At 39.5% G+C, this 19,729-nt stretch overlaps 1 protein-coding gene across 6 annotated transcripts in view; it reads left to right on the top strand.

Annotated features, from left to right (window-relative positions):
• Nucleotides 1–19,729, top strand: part of col14a1a (collagen, type XIV, alpha 1a) — a 216,094-nt gene that overhangs the window by 13,853 nt on the left and 182,512 nt on the right. For 5 of the 6 annotated variants that reach the window (XM_072570944.1, XM_072570943.1, XM_072570942.1 and 2 more), the window contains exons 4-5: nt 9,706–9,852; nt 12,956–13,054. The exons of the other annotated variant lie outside the window; for it this stretch is intronic. In XM_072570944.1, the coding sequence (XP_072427045.1) occupies nt 9,706–9,852; nt 12,956–13,054 (246 nt within the window). The remainder of the gene's footprint in view (nt 1–9,705; nt 9,853–12,955; nt 13,055–19,729) is intronic. 6 annotated transcript variants of the gene reach the window in all.

The raw sequence follows: 19,729 nt of genomic DNA, 5'->3' as shown, positions 1-19,729 counted from the left end.
AACATATTCCTTTTTGGCTTATATCTAGATTCCCCCTAAATGCATGTATTCAGCTCATCTTGATGATGAATTTGTGGTAGAGTTAATGTGAACTGTAAAAAAATAGTCTACACCATCAGGAAAAGTGACATAAGATCAAATGACTAAGAACATTGGAGCAGAATGTGCTATTTAACACTTTGTACTTACTGTGACATTCGAAATTATGGCTGATCATCTACTATGATGCTATATTACCATATTACCATATTATCCTCTTATCCCTTAATGTCATTAGTAATTAGAAATCTTAATGACTAAACTTCCCAGCCCTCTGGGGTAAAGAATTCCATAGATTGTTCACTCTCTAAAGAAGTTCCTCTTCATCTCAGTCTTAAATGTCTCAGCTTTTATTCTGATACTGTGTCGTCTGGTTTTGGGCCTCACAGCTTGGAGCAACACCCCCTTTCTATGCCTTCTGTGTCATAACCCTTTAACAATTTTGAAGTTTCTATGAGATCACTTCTCATTCTTCTAAACTCTGTACCTTTGTTTCACCTACCAAAGTGGATAGCCTCATGTTTATCCACATTACGTTGCATTTTCCATATTCTTGCTGATTCACTCAGTCTAAATTCTATTGAAATTTCTTTGTGCCATCCTCACAAATGCTTACAACATTTGCAACTTGGAAAAATTATAATTGATCCCTTAACCAGATCATTACTATAGATTGTGAATAGCTAGACCCCAAGCCCTGATCTTTGTGGTGACTCACTGATCACAGCCTGCTTACCTGAGAATGAACTATTTATTCCTACTGTCTGTTTTCTGCCTATCATTCCTACATCCACATTAGTGTATTACCACAATCCAATGTGCATAACTGTTGTTTGTTATTCCTATTTGGACCTTCATCAGAACTCTCTATAAAATCCAGATATATGCCATCTGCTGGTTTCCCCTTGTTGACTCTGCTAATACTGTTCCCAAAAAAATCTTTGTCAAACACGTTTTCCCCTTCATTTTTACTGACCAATCAGGCAATCATTATTTTCTGAGAATCCAGTAATCACATCTTTTTGGGTACTTTCTTGTCTTTCCTATTACTCAGGTGAAGAGTATTTCATTAATTTCTGTATCCATTCTGACTACCAATGCTTGTATTATCTCTGTAGTTTTCAGTTCCATCAGTCTAAGTTGAAGGTCATTGGTTCCAGCGATTTGTCAACTTCAGTCCTGTTAATTTTTTCCAATACTACATCTTTTTTCAAATACTAATTTCTTTAAGCTCCACACTCTCACTACATCTTTGCATCTTTAATATTTCAGGGAGATTTCTTGTGTTTTTCTCTGTGAAGACAAAAATAAAGTACTTAATTATCTGCCATTTCTCTATTCATATCATACACTTTCATATCTCACTCATAATTGACTCACATTTCTCTTTGCTAGCATTTTTAATTTTATGTATTTATAAAAGTGTTTACAATTTTTTGCTGTACTCATATTCACTTATCTCTTTATTTTCCAATTCCTCAGTCCTCTTGCTGAATTCTAAAATTCTCCCACCCTTTGACAGGCTAGTTTAAATCTTCTGTAGAAAGTGTATTATTCTGGGTTCTGCTAAGGTATAACCCATCTCCTTATACATGTTCACCTGCCCAGAACTAGTCCGAATGCCTGAGAAATTTCAGGCCTTTGCTCCACCATTTTTCCAACCATATGTTCATTTGCTCAATGTTCCTATTTTGTACTTGCCAACACACATTACTGGGAGTAACACTGTGATTACTGCATTTGAGATCCTGCTTTTCAGTCTCACTTATTTCCCAAAATGCTACTTCCAGAATTTAATCTCTTTCTGCCTATGTCACTGGTGTCAACATGAGTCACAACTTCTGGCATTTTGCAAAAACCCAAAAGAATGACTTGCAGCCACTCTGTGACATCCTTGACCCTGGTACCCGGGAGGCAACATACTATTCTGGAGGCAGTCTGGCCACAGAAATGTCTTTCTGCTCTTCTAACTATTAAATCATCCACTGCTATTGCTTTTCTCCTCTTCCTTCAGTCACCTGTGCAGCAGAAACACTTGTGATGCCACAAGCTCATTCTTGCTACATTCCTCTGATGACCATTGGCCTCACCAGTATCCGTAGTGGACAGCCAATTAGTGAGTGAGATAAACTCGTGAACTCATCCGATTAGATTCCGTTCATCATGTTTATACCCACATTTTGGTAGACCCGTTCAATGTCTCCCTTCAAGAATCTATCAGATTTTCTCTTGGATGTTACTTGTAAACTGGCTCCCTCCGTCCTTTTAGACAATGTATTCCAGTTCAAAGAAACGTGCCATGTAACTGAAAATATTTCCTCTTATCACTTCTGGTTTCTTTGCCGATGACCTGACATCTGTCCCTCTGATACTTACAGACCCTGCTGATTCTTTAAGCAGCTTCTCCATGTTCACCATTTCAAGATCTTTCATGATTTTGAGTGCCTGTACAAAATTACTTCTCAACCTTCTTGCAATTATTTTTTAAATGACAATTTACTTTGCAAAATGTTCGCATTACGACCATGTCAAGTTCTTTCAGTGTAATAACAGCATGAATCTTGTTTGTTCAAATAATAAACAAATGTTACTACAACTTCAGCATCACCACAATTGCCTAAAGCCTCAACATTTTTCTCCTGTGTTAGGAAATATCAATCATTAACATTGCGTTTCATCCATGTGGTGCAAGTGCAGATTGTATCAATGAGAGCTATGTTCAGCTGCTATTAACTAACATGGTCAGTTTAGCTGCAGGTAACATAGCTCAGTGAAGCAATATATCTTGGTGTTATCTTGTTTATGAGGTAGTAAACATTCCCATGTACTGACAGAGCAATGAATCCAGGGGCCGCAGTCATCTGTGTGTGGGAGACAACTTTAATAAGTTGATGCTGGGTATTAAACCACATTTTCTGTGTTGACTTTGTGAATCATTAACTGCTTTAGAAATTTCTCTGTCAACTTTTATTTTGTGGATGACAATTGAATAGGTCTTGAACTCTTGGGATTAAATCTTGGGCAGAAGTGAAAATAAATTAAACCCATCTCACTCCTAGATGTATTTTGTAACAAAAATTTAACACACTGTTTAAAACCTGATCTCAGCTTTGAATAGAAACACCAAACATTGGCACAACTTCAGATAAGTACAGAAAAAAAATGTTGTCTTAATAATTTACACTGTTACTAACTGTTAACTTCACAGTCAGAGCCCAGGCTTAACTCCAAGTAGCTGAGATGCGACTAATCTGCTGTTGATTCCTGAAATTGCAAATTCTCATCCTTATTTTCAAATTTCCCACATCTCCCCAACTCTTCATGGTTTCACCACCTTCTATCCCTGTGATCTTCTCCAGCCGCATACCCCTCTTGGATCTCTGTATTCATCCAATTCTGGCCTTTTGAGAATTCCCGATTCCCAATGATTCATCATTGGCAGCCTTCAGTGACCAGGACCCTAAACTCTGGCATTCCCTCCTCTCTGCTTGTCTTTCTGCTTTTCAGATATTTTTCAAAATCTGTCCTTGCCAAATTTTTAAGCAGATGTCTGAACATGTGCCAATGTTTGGGGTTTCTATTCGAAGCTGAGATCAAGAGTGTGTTAAATTTTCATTACAAAATGCTCGTTTGAGTGAGGAGGGTTCCAAATGGTATTTTAATATGCCCAATTATTGTGTCAAATTTTATCTGATAGACTTATATGAAATGTCCTCAAGGAATATTTCAGAGGAGAGCTCCACATGGAAGGTGTTATTTCAGGGTGACCCTCTGACCAACATTGATTTCTGTACCATGCTAACTTCAAGGGTTCAAAGTCAATCATTCAAAGGATCTTCAGTAGGATCTTTATACGGAATCTAGTTTTCTTGTATGAGAAGCAATTGGTACAGCTTTGAGAGCAGCATGAGGCAGAGCTGCCTTGGAATGCTGTGCTGGGACTGTAGCCACTGCTTATGACACTGCTGTGAGTGGAAACAGAGGCCGCTCAGCCCAGTTAGCTGATATACAATCCTGTTAGGTCATGGCCGATCTGTATCTTCTTCTCTATCTTCTCACTTTGTTTCCGTTAACTCTTGATACTTTTATTTATCAAAAAAATCAATCCTTTCACTTTTTTTGCAATTTCACTTGATTCTTGAATGTAGAGAAAATGTTTTATTTGTTTTGGGACACTATAGTGAGGGACCAAAAAAAAACAAGGCAGTGACTTATAAATGCAGTATGGAATTCTAATACAGAGAGTGGTGAGAATGGGAAATTTGCCATCACAGGTATGGTTGAGGTTACTACTGTCAACCTGTTCAAGGGGAAGCTGGAAGAAGGTATGAGGAACACAGGATTCAAAGTATATGCTGATAGGGTGAGATGACTGGGAAGAGACTCTTGCATAAACACCAAACAACCCATTGACCGATGACCTGTTTTGTGCTTTGCAGCTCTGTGTAAGTGAGTCCCTGGCTGCATTATTGTAATGGAGTGTGGAGCCTGGCACAAATCTGTTATCCATTCATATGAGAAGAGCAATTATAATTTCTATCCTCATTATGCTGTTTCCTTGGAGCTGCAGAGCACACTGTTGAGCACATTTACGCAAAACTCTTTAAGGGAATTGACTTTCAAAGCACCCAGATGTTTCTCTTGAGTGAGCTGATGCATGTCCCAGTTTATTTAACACAAGATCCTGGTATACCCTGTACCTCTATTAAACATCTGAGGAAAATTTTCAGATGGAAACCCCAGGGTGTTTCCTGTTTAATAGTTCCAGAGTGGTGGGGTGGGGGAAATTGCTTTTGGTTTGTGGAAAGTGCATTAATTTGCTTCCTCATTGTTAAGAGTTGCAAAGAATATAAACTCTTTCCTGTTCATTAACTCACTAATTGCCCAGCTTTTGATCTGGGATAAGTTCCTCTTGTAGCTACTGGATTGTGTCACTGAGGAGAACTCCTCGAGTTCTTCATCAATGATATTATTGGTGGGCAGGACTGAGAGCTTGATCAATCGTAGTGTCAGCAGAAATTTTTCCACAGTGCTTGTTTTAAATTTGCTATTTATTTGGAAAATACAGTAGTGCCCCGACTTACGCACTTAATCCGTTCCGGGACCCGGTTCGCAAACCGAAAAGTTCGCAAACTGAATCAATTTTTCCCATTGTTCGGATAGCGTTCACAGCGCACGCACCAAAGACTAACTGAATGAGATCACGCGGGGCCCGAGAGCTTTTGCGTTCAACAAGCGCGTAGCAAAGCAGAACAATGAAACCACGTGGTCGCACACGGGCTTTTTGCGTTCGTACCTTCGTTCATACCTTGAATTTCATACATACGTTGAAGCAAAATTTTACGTACAATCCTGTTCGTAAACTGACTTGTTCGTGAACAAGTTTGTATGTCGAGGCACTGCTGTATTTCCAAGACTTGCAATTTCAAACCCAGTAAAAGTGAAACTCAGAAAAGAAATCTCCAAAGAGAGTGTGAAATCTCTTTCCATGGCCATTAGTGAAAAGCTGATTGGGTACAGTGAAAAAAAATCAGCTTCCCATTTGCTTTCAGCTCACTCCACACTGCTGCCAACCATTTCATTGACAAGTCACATAAAGAGATTTTGCTCCATTTCCAACTCAAGTTCATTGATTAATTCTTGGAGAAATATCCTTGGGGTATCAAAGCAATATACTAGCAACACCAGCTAATGAGGCCATAACAAATGCAAACCAATCACTGGAGTTAATTTTCAATGGATAAAGTTTTAAAAAGCGTTAAAACTATGATTCAACTGAACATTTTTGAACACTTCAAGTCGCTATATGTCAACATGTTTTTAGAGACTGTGGAGGAGGTGTGGAAGAGCCATACAGGGAAGACACTAAGAGATCTTATAGGAAGGATTGAACACCTGGGCCTGTTTTCTGAGGGGTGACCTATCAGAGCCCTTTATTTTTAAAGAGATTTTGAAACAGAGAAGATATTTCTACTCCTGAGTTGTCTGAGTTGTAGGGACCATGAGTGTCAGATAAATCCAGTTGGGAATTCAGCAGACTCCTGTTCACAGAAAGTGATAAGAATGTGAATCTTGCTGCACAGGAATTGTTCGAAACCAATAGCAGGTAGAAAACCTTAAGGGAGGTTGGAAGTACACAGGCAAAAAAGAAGGATATACTGATAAGATGAGATGAACTACATTAGCTGCCTTCACCGCAGTAGCAGGATTGTGTACCATCTGCAAATCCACTGCAGTAAGTCACCAAAATTCCTACTTTGCATCTTTCAAACCTTTAACCAGCGGGACGTTAGGGGCATCAGTTACATGAGAACACCACCATATTCCATTTTCTCTCCAGTCGCACACTACCCTGACGTGGGACCACATCGTCATTCCTTTGGTTTTGCTGGGACAATGCTGGATCACCCCCTCACTGTGGGCGGAACTACCCCCAAGGAACTGCAGTGGTTTAAGAAGGCAACTCACCATCAGCTGCTCCAGAACAATTAGGGTCGGGCAATAATTGATGTTCACATACTGTTGATGAATTTAAAAAGATGGAAAGGGGATTGTGTGGAGCATAAATATTGGGATGGACTGGATGAGCTGAATAGGTAAAAACAATGACTGCAGATGCTGGAAACCAGATTCTGGATTAGTGGTGCTGGAAGAGCACAGCAGTTCAGGCAGCATCCGAGAAGCAGTAAAATCAATGGCCAGTGAGGGTGCTGTAAAATTTGATGTAAAGTTACAACATCCAAGCAATTAGATGTTTGGTGTTCTCTGAAAATACCCCAAACTTTTAACCCACATCTATACTTCCACTACATTTAGGTGACAGTCAAACCTGTTGCCAAATGAAAAAAGTTATTGGAACAGAGGAAGCCATTCAGCCTGTTAAGCATTTCCCTCCATTTTATTAGATTCTGACCAATCCCTTACACGACAAAGTCTGTAAATATTAATTTTAAAATTTCTGATTGACCCTTCAGCCTCAGCAGCATTTTTGGAAGACAGACAAGTTCCAGACTTCCATTAATCTTTGTGTGAAGAAATAGAATCATAGAGTCATACAACATGGAAACAGGCCCTTCGGCCCAACTCGACCATGCTGACCAGCTTTCCTAAACTGAACTAATCCTATTTGCCTGCATTTAGCCCATATCCCCCTCAACCTTTTCTAGCCATGTACCTGTCCAAATGTCTTTTGTAACTGACCCGCCTCTACCACTTCCACTGGCAGCTTGTTCCATATACACACACACCACCCTATATGAATATGGACATTATCTGAGCAGCCAGTCTCTAATTTTAAACTCTTTGCTCTGAACTCCACTCAACCAGACACAATAGTTTGTTTGTATTGACTATATCAAATGCTTTGATCAACTTAGCCACATCAATTAGATCACTCCTTAATCTTCTGACCAGATGTTTCTGCAGGCCTTTAGGCCTGTTACAGCTCAAATACAATGACAATTTATTATAATTACCCAGTAACACTATTAGCAAACAGACACAGTCACACTGTAGACAGATGATGAAAATATGGTGCAGCAACTCCTCATGTTGGTTCAGTTCTGATGGTACTGGCCGAGTAAATCCTTGACTGCAAATCCCTCTATGGTCTTACCCTTTCTATCTTTATGATTTACTCCAGGTTTAGAATCCTCTGAAAATCCCTTGCTCCTTCAATTCCAGTTCCTCCCAATTTTTATTGCCGCACTATTTTTTGCCATGTCTTAGCAATCTTGGCTCTGAGCTTTCTCTTCCTGAGCTGCTGCCTCACTCTCCTCCTCCAAATTCTACTTGAAAGCTGCTTCTTTTACTGAACCTTTTGTAACTTGCCCTATTGTGTCCAGTTCAAAACTTTGTTTGATAATGCTCTTGTGAAACACTTTGGGTTTACAATATTAAAGTCATTTGATATGATTTGATTTGTTACTGTCACGTGTACCAAGGTACTGTGAAAATTGTTGTCTTACATGCTTTACAGCTAGATGATACTATACAAGTACATCAGGGTACCAGAACAGCGTGCAGAATGCAGTGTTAACAGCTAATGAGAAAGTGCATAGTGAGATCAACATTAACATTTAAGACATCAATTCAAATGTCTGATAACAGCAGGAAATAGCAGTTCTTGAATCTGTTCGTATGTCGAGATGCAAGTTATTGTTGTGAATGGTGAAGCGTTTTCTATAATATAGCTGCTAATGTATTGTTAATATTGCACAAGCTTTGTGCTGAGTTAAGCTGAACTGTTGACCACATATCACTACTTTTGTATTTTCATGTTGCATCATATTCATTAACTGATTAATTCTTAGTCAGTCTCGGAGCAAGAAAGTGCAGCAATAGCAAGACAGCTTTGGATATTTATTCAAGTCTTGCCTCCTGAGATTGACAATTAGTTTGATGTGCAATACTGTGATTGAATGATTGAATTAATCTTACAGCCTAAAGCTGCAGTCCTGAGATTACTTCATTGACCTGCATCAGTTTCAGGCATTAATGCTCTTGAATGATCGACATGCATTCAGCACTGGAAATACTTGTGCAAGAACTGTTGTAACTCGCCATTTGCTGTTTCATTGCAAATTGGTTGAGGTTTTGTAATGATTAGTTGTATGAAATGGGTTACATTTCTCTCTTTCAAGTGAACATAAAGTGCAGTTTTGGGTTCTATCTGCCTTTGTTGTAAAGCAGCCTCCAGCAATATCCGCAAAGTTCTGTCTGGCAAGGAATGTAACAGCAAACTATGTTCAATAATCCAAGACTATAATTTAAGCAATGAGTAGAGGAAGCGTTGTTTGTGCATGCTCTGATTACACCATGCCACTTTAAGGAATTCTGAGCATTAATTGCTGAGAGTTAGCTATAATACTCTGCTCTGGAGTTAACAATAGCATTGTCTCGGGGAAATCTGTTAAATATCTTTACCCAAAGCTTACTAAGATTTGGGCTTCAATTGAAAATTTAAAAACTGAGGTAGACAGAAACTTTGTAGAAGAAGACTTATAGTTCAGTTGGTAGTGTCCCTGGCTCTAGACCAGAATCTCTAGGTTCAGGTCCCCCTCTCAGGACCAAAAGAAATGTGTTCATAATGTGCCCAAACAGATTATCAACAGCTTGTACAGAGATTACCCACTTACCTTCTGGTGTGTGCTGAAAGAATTGAAGAGTGGGAATGATTCCTGGTCAGCCATGTGATGGTAAGTAACTAGAGTCATTACCATCACGATCCATAGCTTCAAGCTACAACATGTGTTTAAAAGTATATGCTGCCTCTGTAACTGGACCTCATTAGGCTTTGGTAGGCTTCATTGAGTGGACAACTGGTGTGGAGCAGATTGGTGCCAATAGCATGGAGTTCAATCCCTGTTCCAGCTGGGGTGGAATTGGCACCTGCCTCTTCGACCTACCTATGATGGAGAATGTCAAGCCTTGCGTTGGAACTGCCTCTAGGTAGAGAACTCAGGAATAAGATGATTTCTGTTTGACAATAATATTCATGGTTGGGGAACAGAGATGACTGGATGCAGTTAAGAGGCAGATCAGCTATGATACAAGAACCTAGAATAAGAACCCTGCCAGCTGGCACAATTTGTTTTTACTTTTCTTACAGCAGACTCATGCTTTGCATTTGTCTTTTAACAATTTGTGATTATTTTTCAATAACAGGTGGCAAACCACAGACGTTGAACTTACCAAAGGGTGAAACAGCAGCAGTAGTGGAAGGTCTGCTCCCAAATCAGGAATACATGGTGCGGCTTTTTGCAATTGGCACCAATAACAAAGAGAGTTCACCGGCTCAGGGACAGTTCATAAGTAAGCATTTAATAGGATGTTTATCAAATGTATCATATTTTTGTCAGATGGTGGGAGGATGGGGAAGTGATTCTGTACAAATAACATAATGAATTGGCTGGTGGAATCATGTGATATTCAATAAATACGTGAACATATTAATGTAGCATATAAACCTCTTTCGACTCCTGTGACTATTCTAATGGTCCCCTAGTTGCTGTGAAATTTCCATCCATTTTAAACCTTAGCTGCTCTTTCTTGTCCTCACTTGTATGTACTACCCCTCGTGACCTTGTTGGTTCCCAGTGTGGCAGCATCTCAATTTTTAAGACTCTCGTTTTTTTTCTTCAAATACCCTTCATGGCCTCACCCTTTTCTTACCTCTGTAATCTCCTCCAATGCTACAACCCTCCATGATATCTCGACCTTCCAATTTTGGTTGCCTGCCCATCCATTACTCCAATGTTTGCAGCTGTGCCTTCAGCTCTCTGGGATCTACATTCCCTCCTTAAACGTTTCCAACTCGATACTAAGCTGATGGAAACTATTTCAGACCTAACCATAATCTGATTTGCTCTAAAATCTCAACTAGAGTATTGGGCTGAATATTTCTTACTTTTTTTTGGCTAAGTGTGAATTGTGTTGAGTTTTTTTGCATAGATTCTTGCCACAAGACCCAGTGAAATTTCTTAACTATTCTTACCAAGCTCAACTCATTAATTAACTAACCATCATTATGGCATCCCTTGGGTCTGATTCTATATCCATCTTACCTTGCACTGTTCCCAGATCAACTTGCTACTCAGCCAATATCTGCCGACAGATTGGCATCCCTTATGCCACCTTTATAAAAGTCTGTTGTGCACTTGGGCAAGCACTGTCAGTCGGAGCTGTCCTATATGGTTGCTGACAATTCTCTCGGACATGGCTGACTGATGGGAGAAAATTTGTGCCCCACTTTGCGGGCTTGGACCTAGCGATCCTGTTGTGTGGGGTGGTGCAGACACAGGTCTTCCTGTTCCCTAGAGACGCACACCCTTTCCCTCACCTATACCAAAAGTAACCACTGTGCAACCCACTTTCATTTCCCTTTATATCTTCCCCTCTCCCATTACAAGAGGAAAACAACCCATAATAGGGCAGAAAGAACAGGACAGGCAGCTATCTGCCTCACCTCTTATGTGGTGAGCGTCCTGACTCTAATCACAGGAAAGCCTGATCACGTCCAAGCCCCTGGACCAATATCGGAGGCTGCCCTTGACTTACTGAGCTGGAAAGTCCTAAGCAAAGGCTATCCTCCATATCTTGGTTGAAGCCTGTGATGAGTTTCCTGCTTTGTTCCTGTATTAAATGGCAAAGCGAATCATAAGTAGTATGAGCCTTGGAACTCTGGCTGAGGTAGCAGAGTGCACACAGGCAAAGCAATACAAGCAAGAATGCTGTGAGCATCAAGGTAGGCTCAAAGTGAGTGAGCGCTATGGCAGTGAGCAAACAGCTTTTAATGTAGCCCGGTCCTGTCCATGAGCTGGGCGTGTGTCCCCTTGAGTACAGGCTCCTTACCGTAGCATTATAATGAGAGTTGCCAGTGCAGCACTGAAGAACAACAATGTCCTCTGAATCAGAGATGTGCCATCAGGGTTCTTGGCGAATGGCACATGTCAGATGCCAAAGTCCATGGATTATGGGGTGCGTATGGTCAGTCCCTATGGAGTGTGACCTGAGGTGTTGGTGTTCAGTGTCTAACATAAAGGTACCTACTCTGATTTCCATTGTGAGATTTCTCAACAATAAGCTTGTTTAGCACATTTGGTAACTTAGGAAGTTAATGAGGTGAGTTGTGGCATTAATAAGGTGTTCAAATGTGCCTCACATTTGTCAAAATCTAAAAGATGATGCAAAATTCTCCCAGTGTCAAAATAGGCCTCACTGGACTTTTTGTCTGATTCTGACCTAAGTCTCACCATAGCTAATGTCCACTCACTGTGTTGAGTTCTGAGCACATACTTAAGAAGGATGTCAAAGCCTTGGGACAGGATGCAGAGAGGTTTTATTATAATGTTCCATGATTTAATTATGTGTTGGGACTAGAGAAGCTTAGATTGCTTCCATTGGAGCAGAGAATATTGTGCCATGAAATATAGTAGAGGTGCTCAAAATTTTGAGGGATTATGTCTTGCTTATAACAAGAAGGTACAGATTTAAGACTTTTGACACAATGAAAGGGTGGAAGGAAACAATAAAAATTCTCCAAAATAAATTGAATAAATTTTGAGCATTTGGAAAAACGTTACAGAACAGGACCAGTTGAAAACTAGGAAATATAAGAAAGGCAAAACTTTCCACTGGTACAAAGCTTAGTAGAGTCATACAGCACAGAAACAGACCCTTCAGTCCAACTCATCCATACTGACCAGATATTCTAAATGAACCCAGTTCCATTTTCCAGCATTTGGCCAGTATCCATCTAAACCCTTCCTGTTCATGTGCCTATCTAGATTTCTTTTAAATGTTGTCATTGTACCAGCCACTCTACCACTTCCTCTGGCAGCTCATTCCATACATGCACCGCCTTCTGCATGAAAAAGTTGTCACTTGGGTCCCTTTTAAATCTTTCCCCTGTCACCTTAAACCTCTACCCTCTTTTTTGGGTCCCCCCACCCCAGGGAAAAGACCTTTTGTCTATTTAGCCTATCCATGCCCCTCATGATTTTATAAACCTCTGTAATGTCACCCCTCAGCCTGTGATGCTCCAGAGAAAATAGCCCCAGCCTATTCAGTTTTTCCCTATATCTCAAACCCTCCAATCAACTAAAGGACACAGATTTGAGGGATGTGGAAATAGAACTGAAGGAGAGTCGAGGAGATACCTCATGTTTCAGTTTATGATGATTTGGAATGCACTGTCTGATAGGTTGGTGGAAGCAGACCCAACAGTAATTTTCAAAACTGAATTGCATAAATATTTGAAAAGTAAAATAGTTGCAGGGTTACCAGAGTCAGGCAAAATAAATTGTGACTAATTAGCTCCTTGAAAGAGCAGTAACATATGTGATGAGCTGGATGGTCTCTTGCTGTATTGTACAGATCTATGGTAAGTTGCTACAATTATTTTTCTACCCCACAGTGAAGGCTTCGCGAAGCAGAGGCAGACCAGGATCATCTCACACACCAAAACACAAAAAGGAGTTGGACTCCCGTGGCAGAGATAAAGCAACCAATGAAGGTACTCTTCATGGTTTTAAATTTAGTTCAAATGTTTGTCGGAAACACTTTCTCAATTTAGACAATAAGAAGTTTTAAGGACAGGGAAAAATTAAATCATGTTTCATTCATATAGTGATATTCAATTACAGCATGAATAATAGTGACAAACGGAAGATGCCCTTAAGCTTCTGCTTTCCTTCAACGTATTGATTACAAAGAAAGGCGTACGGGTGTGATATGGTAAAGTGAAACCTCCCAACTAAACAGACACTTGCAAAAAGCAGACACTTACTGAGAGACTTGAGTAACCTGGGTGGTGAGACATATGAAGCAACCTGAAGCCATGCACACTCTCAAATTACGAATTGTAGTCTGCCTTTATGTACTGTTGCAGTTTAAAAGCAGAGGGCACATAGCCTGTTGCAAAGTTCCTATTTCTGGAATTTCCATTGAGTCGAGATCATTGGGTTTTCACTTCCTTTCTGGGGCCCAGAAATCTTGTCAGGTCACTGAAAGGTGGCAATCAGCTTTCATAAAAGATAAAGCCTTTATAGAATGACAGAGCTTTTTGCTTGCAGTTTGCAATGTGACAGAGGGGCTCTGGTTTTCCTGCTGGCTCTTCCCTGGGGTTTGATGACTTAGTCATCAATTTTATGGCATGGCACGGTGGCTCAGTGGCTAGCACTGCTGCCTCACAACACCAGGGTCCCAGGTTCGGTTCCGGTTATGGGTGACTATCTGTGTGGAATTTGCACGTTCTCCCCGTGTCTGTGTGGGTTTCCTCCCATTATCCAAAGATGTGCAGATCAGGTGAATCGGCCATGCTAAATTGCCCATAGTGTTAGGTGCATTAGTCAGAAGGGCCTGTTTTCACACACTGTAGGGAATCTAATTTAATAGACGTTGGGTAACATGTCCTTATTCTACTGATATGGAGATAGAATGCATTTTCTTAGCTTTTTTTTCAAATTGATGTTCATTTGAATTTCAGAAAGATCCTAAGATTATTTTTTTAAAGTATGCATTTAAATCTGATGAGAATACAGCAGCCAAAAATGTTATACGGAGTGTATGATAATTTTTACAGTGCATTTGGTGACCTTTTTGAAAATAACATCTGCAAGTAATGACAACTATTGGTCAGTCTCTGAGGTCTCTCTAATTTACAGCATTCACTGTACTTACCTCACCATATTTCATAACTGTTGGATTCCATGCTGACATTTCCAAATAATTTTTTCTCTGTAAAATAGCAGTAAACTTTGAATCACGATTAATCTCACCCCCCACCCCCCCCCCCCCCCCACTCCCCACCCCCCTCACTATCTGGGCTGCTGGGGCAAGTGGCAGTTTTTTCAGAGTTGGAAACAAGAAAAAAATGTCTTGCATATAGTGTGGAAACTATTAGTTAAATTGCAGAAGCTGCAGTTTTTAATGAACATCCCATTACTGCTTCTGCAAAATGTATAGCTTGCATAATTTCCTAATGTTTTGGGACACAAATGGATTGGATTGTTTCTTTTCCTGTAAGTTTACATTACCAATAATATTGTAAGTTATGACTTCTGATATGAAATCTTGTAACTCACTGTGACATTAAACCAATTAACACCTTGCAAACAAAGGCAGGAAATTCTTCTCAAATTTGTGGGAAATGAATTTTGGGTAACATCTGGCACTTGCTGCTTACAAGACTGGTGGAAGGCAAGTAATGATTTCAAAAGGAAATTGGATTGGCATTTGAAGGAAATACATTTGCTGGGTTATAGGGATCAAGCAGATGAGTGGCATGGGATTGCTGTGCAGAGTTAGCACAGAGTAAATGGGAAGAATGGACTTCTTTGTAAAATAGCTGTACCAGTGAACTTTGAATTATGATTGATTATAACCCCCTAATTCTATGACTGTCGGTAAATTCCCTTTACAAAGCTACCTGATATCAGGTAAGCTAGCACAAGTCCAATTCTGTTTGGTTCTGTTCTCCATTGTTCCGTGAAGAGTCTCACTTCTAAAGAGAAGACAGAGCCACTTTATCTCCTTAGATATTTAGGACAACTGGGTTTGCCAACTGTTTAAAATTGTCCTGATACCTCTAGAAATTAAAAATGATTTTGTGTATTTGATAACAAATGAAACAATGAAAGAAACAAATGAATGATGGTGGATATGGAGCAGGTGATTCAGAAGCTTGCACTGACAATTGGAAATATCCTGCCACCTTTTCTGCAATTGAAGCCATGTCTGAACCAGCAGGTCTTTGTAGGAGTATGAGTCAAAGCTTATGACTGTGTGAGCCAGAATTATGGATTAGTACTGCACAGACAAAGCCTTCGTGCTTGCTCTGGTATCGCTACCATATCTAACCTCAAGTCTTGATTGGTTTAACATGGAATTCAATTTAAACTAACGAAAAAGAACCTCTTTTTAAAGTTTAAGCTAGAGATGGGATGTGTGCCGCTCTGTAATCCTGCTGGGAGGTGTTGTAGCAATGTCTGGAGCTCTAGAGATTGTGGGGATTGGAAATTGCCTGGAATACTTGTTCTGTTGGTTTATGTGGTGTCTGTATTTTTACTTATGATGTTGGTGAAAGTTTAGCAAGGTATTCGCCAAAAATAATGGAATCGCTGGGATAAATTTGAAAGTACAAATTATGAAGGATCTCTAATCCCCTTCATATTTTAAACTGCCTGTCTCACTGCCATACACCTGGTGGTGTTATAATGGTAATGTTACTGGGCTAGTAATTCAAAGCCACAGGGTAATGCTCTGAGGGCACTGGTTCAAATCCCACTATGGTAGGTCATTAAATTTTAATTCAACAAAAAAGCTGGCAGGATGGTCACACTGTATCCACTAAGAATTGTTGTAAAAACAATCAGGTTCATTAATGTCCTCAAGGAAGGAAATCTATCATCCTTACATGTGATCCAGACCCTGAGCTATGTGGTTGACCCCTTAACTGCCTTCTGGGCAATTCATGATGAACAATAAATGCTGGTTTAGCCAATAACACCCACATCCTATGAACAAATCCAAAGAGCAGCTATTGGGTTGTGATTTCCTGCCATATTGCTGAGCTGTGTGATCACAGCAGCTCTATAGTGAAAAATGGTCAGGTACCACCCATCAGAATGAGAACCACAAAACTGATCAAAACCGTGTTGACCATCTGCAGCAACCTCCTCCAGTCATCGTATCTGTTTTCCTGAACAGACTCTGGTTAGGATTTTGACTCATTCAAAACTCATGCCCCCACACAGGATTAAAATGGGCCCAGTTTATTTCTTGTGAGGGGAGAAACTGGAACATGGAATTAGCTGGAGACATTGCTTCCCAGCTGGGAATATGCAAGAAATTCTGCACATTTAACATAAAATAGCAGATACAGTCATTCTCTAGGTTGCGAATGTGTTCCGATTGAGTCCTTTGGCAAATTGATTTGTACACAAGTTGGAACACAATGTAGGACATTTTTAAGTAGCCAAACATAAGAACAGGAAATGTTTGTATGTCAGGACTTTAAAATTACACCCCTGTTCATATGTACCAGTGTTTGTAAACTGGATGTTTCATAAATTGGGTCCCCCAGTGATATAAATCCTATGCATTTTCTTAATCAAATAACCTGCTAATCAGTATGTTTTCAACCGCTTAGCTCATCAAAATTACATTCGGCCACTTTTCAATATTATCTAGTACAATAATAATGTTACTTTCACACAAGAATTGCCATGTGTTATGGTTTAACTGAGCTTTAAGCACTACAGAGCACAAACAGTAATTAGTAACTGAGAAAAGTGGTTGTAAACAGTGATATAAGCTCTAGAATGCTTCTGATTAAAACACTCAAACTTGACTCTTCTCACCCCCGAATTGTGCTGTATTCCTGCTAGATACTTTTATGCAACTTGTTTTTATATATTTTAGCATCTGTGTTTGGTTGGTCTTTGGTTTTTTTTTGATAATAACTGTAATGTGTTAAATTAAAGCTTTCTTTTAAAAGGATACATTTGTATGTATATATTTAAATATGTTTAATTTAAAGTGGCTTAGATTGATTGCACTGTGCAGTTTATTAAAGAAAGAAGCATACAACAGAGGTGAGAGGAGATTAGAGATTGGATGGAAATATTGTGGAACATTTGTGTCTGAAATCCGTGGCTTGGTTTGTTTGTGTGTGCACGCGAACGGATATGTGTCTTTGTGTGTCACATGCTATCATTGAGCCTGGTTTCATTGATTAATTTGCTCTAGGTAATCAACTGGGAGTCAACTCTGATTTTGACAATACAAGGTCTGTTAACACAATTCTTATTTGATGCAATGGCAGTGACATAGCTATACCTTTCTCTTAGAAATACAATGGTGTTCTCAACTAAAAGCAAGCCAAGGGAAATGACAATGACCAAATCTTTCCTGTTGCAATTACACGTGAAGACATAATGTATGAGCAGTAGACTATTTGAATCATTCAATAAGATCAAGGCTGATCTGTCTGTGTTTGAATTCCACATCCCTATCTACCCAAAATAGTCTTTGATTTCCCCTATTCAATATAAACCTATCATTGCCTTCAAATTATTTAATGACTCTGCCTTGATGAAGAGAGTTCCAAAGTTGCACATTCTTCTAAGAGAAAATAAAATCTCCTCACCTTTGTCCTGAAAAGGCATCTGCTTAATTTTAAAACCATGCCCCCTAGTACTGAAACGATCCACAGACAGAAACATTCTCTCCACATCCACTGTGTCAACATCATTCAGGATCTTGTACTGTTCAACCAAATCGCACCAAGTTAATGTTAAATATTAACATTAACTCCAGTGGAAGCAAACCCAGCCTGTCGAGCCCATTCTTATCAGACAACTTACTCATTACAGGTATCAATCTAGCAAACTTCCTCTGTACTGTCTTCAATGCAGTTACATCATTCCTTAAGGAGACCAAAGCTGCAAACAGTATTTGAGATGTTGTCTTACCAATGCCTTGGTAGTTGAAGCATAGTATCTTTTCATTTTCAATTCCTTGCAATGAAGGATAGCATTCCATTAGACATTTTGATTGCATGCTGTACCTGTGCACTGATGTTTTGTGACTCATACATGAGAATATCTAAATTCCTCTGCACCTTCAAATTCTGCAATTGTTCACTGTTTAAGTAATACACTTTTTTTTACTGTTCCTGACAAAGCAAACTGCTTCACATTTTCCCACATTATACTCCATCTGCCAGATTTTTACCCACTCACTCAACCTATCTATAGCTCTCTGCAACTTCCTTATGTGTTCTTCATCTCATTACTTTCCTACTTATTTTGTCTTGTCTGCAAATTTAAGTACAAATTTGCCTTCAGTTCCCCCATCCAAGTCATTGATGTAAATTGTAAAAAGTTGAGGCCCCAGAACAGAATCACTCAGGACTCTACCCATTACATCCTGTCAAGCAGACAAAGACTTATTTATGCATTCTCTCTGTTTTCTGTCAGCCAGCCAATTTTCTATCCATGTTAATATATTACTCCTTACACCATGAGCTTTCATTTTCCATAATAATCTTTAATGTCACACCTTATTAAATGCTTTCTAGAAATCCAAGTAGCATATGTTGGACATCAGTGATCAGCGGTGTTCCATGAGGATCAGTGCTGGGACCTCTATTTTTTTGTAATACCAAACATTAACCTGCACCGAGAGGATCAGGAATGTGCTAGTTTATCAAGATGTCCATATAGTCAATGTAAAAACACATGCTAAATAATAGAAACATATTGCAGTGGTATAACATCACTGTTATACTTTATTTACAGTATAAATCACATAAATAGTAATCCATCTTTGCTTTAATTAAAACTTACTGGCAGAGAGCCTCCTCACTTGCACCATCAACTGACTACTTGGACATCACAGAGATCACGAAAGTACAGTAAACTTCTGTATTTAAAATGTATAATGTTTGCTGCTTTATTAAGAGTGCTGGTTCATAAAATGCCAGTTAAAATAAAGTTTGCTGTGTATATAAATGACTTGTGTGAAAATGTATCTGGTCTCATTCGTAAGTTTGCAGATTACACAAAAGAAAATGTCAAAGGACACAGCAGAATACAGATCAGTTAGAAAGTTGGGCAAAAAATGTCAAATGGAAATTAGTCTAGACAAGTGTGAGGTGATGCATTTACAGAGATCAAATGCAAGAGGAAAGTATGTAGCAAATGGCAGGACCCTTAAAAGCATTGATATTTGGAGGGAACATAGGGTCCAAGACTATAGCTCCCTGAAAGTGGCAACACAAATGGATAAGGTTATAAAAAAAGGTGTATGACATGCTTGCCTTCATCAGTCAGGGCATCGATCATAAAAGTTTGCAGCTGTATAAAACTTTGGTCAGGTCACAATTGGAGTATCATGTGCATTTCTGCTCACCACATGAGTAGAAAGATGTGGAGGCTTTGGAGAGGGTGCAAAAGACGTTTACCAGGATGTTGCCTGGATTGGAGTGTATTAGTTATAGGGAGAGGTTGGATAAATTTGGATTGTTTTTTTTTTTAGATTACTTACAATGTGGAAACAGGCCCTTCGGCCCAACAAGTCCACACCGCCCCGCCGAAGCGTAACCCACCCATACCCCTACATCTACATCTACCCCTTACCTAACACTACGGGCAATTTAGCATGGCCAATTCACCTGACCTGCACA

The sequence above is a fragment of the Chiloscyllium punctatum genome, chromosome 5 (genome assembly GCF_047496795.1).
Source record: "Chiloscyllium punctatum isolate Juve2018m chromosome 5, sChiPun1.3, whole genome shotgun sequence".
NCBI lineage: Eukaryota > Metazoa > Chordata > Chondrichthyes > Orectolobiformes > Hemiscylliidae > Chiloscyllium > Chiloscyllium punctatum.
Note: the sequence above shows the minus strand (reverse complement) of the source record. Positions and strands in the feature narration are given on the sequence as shown.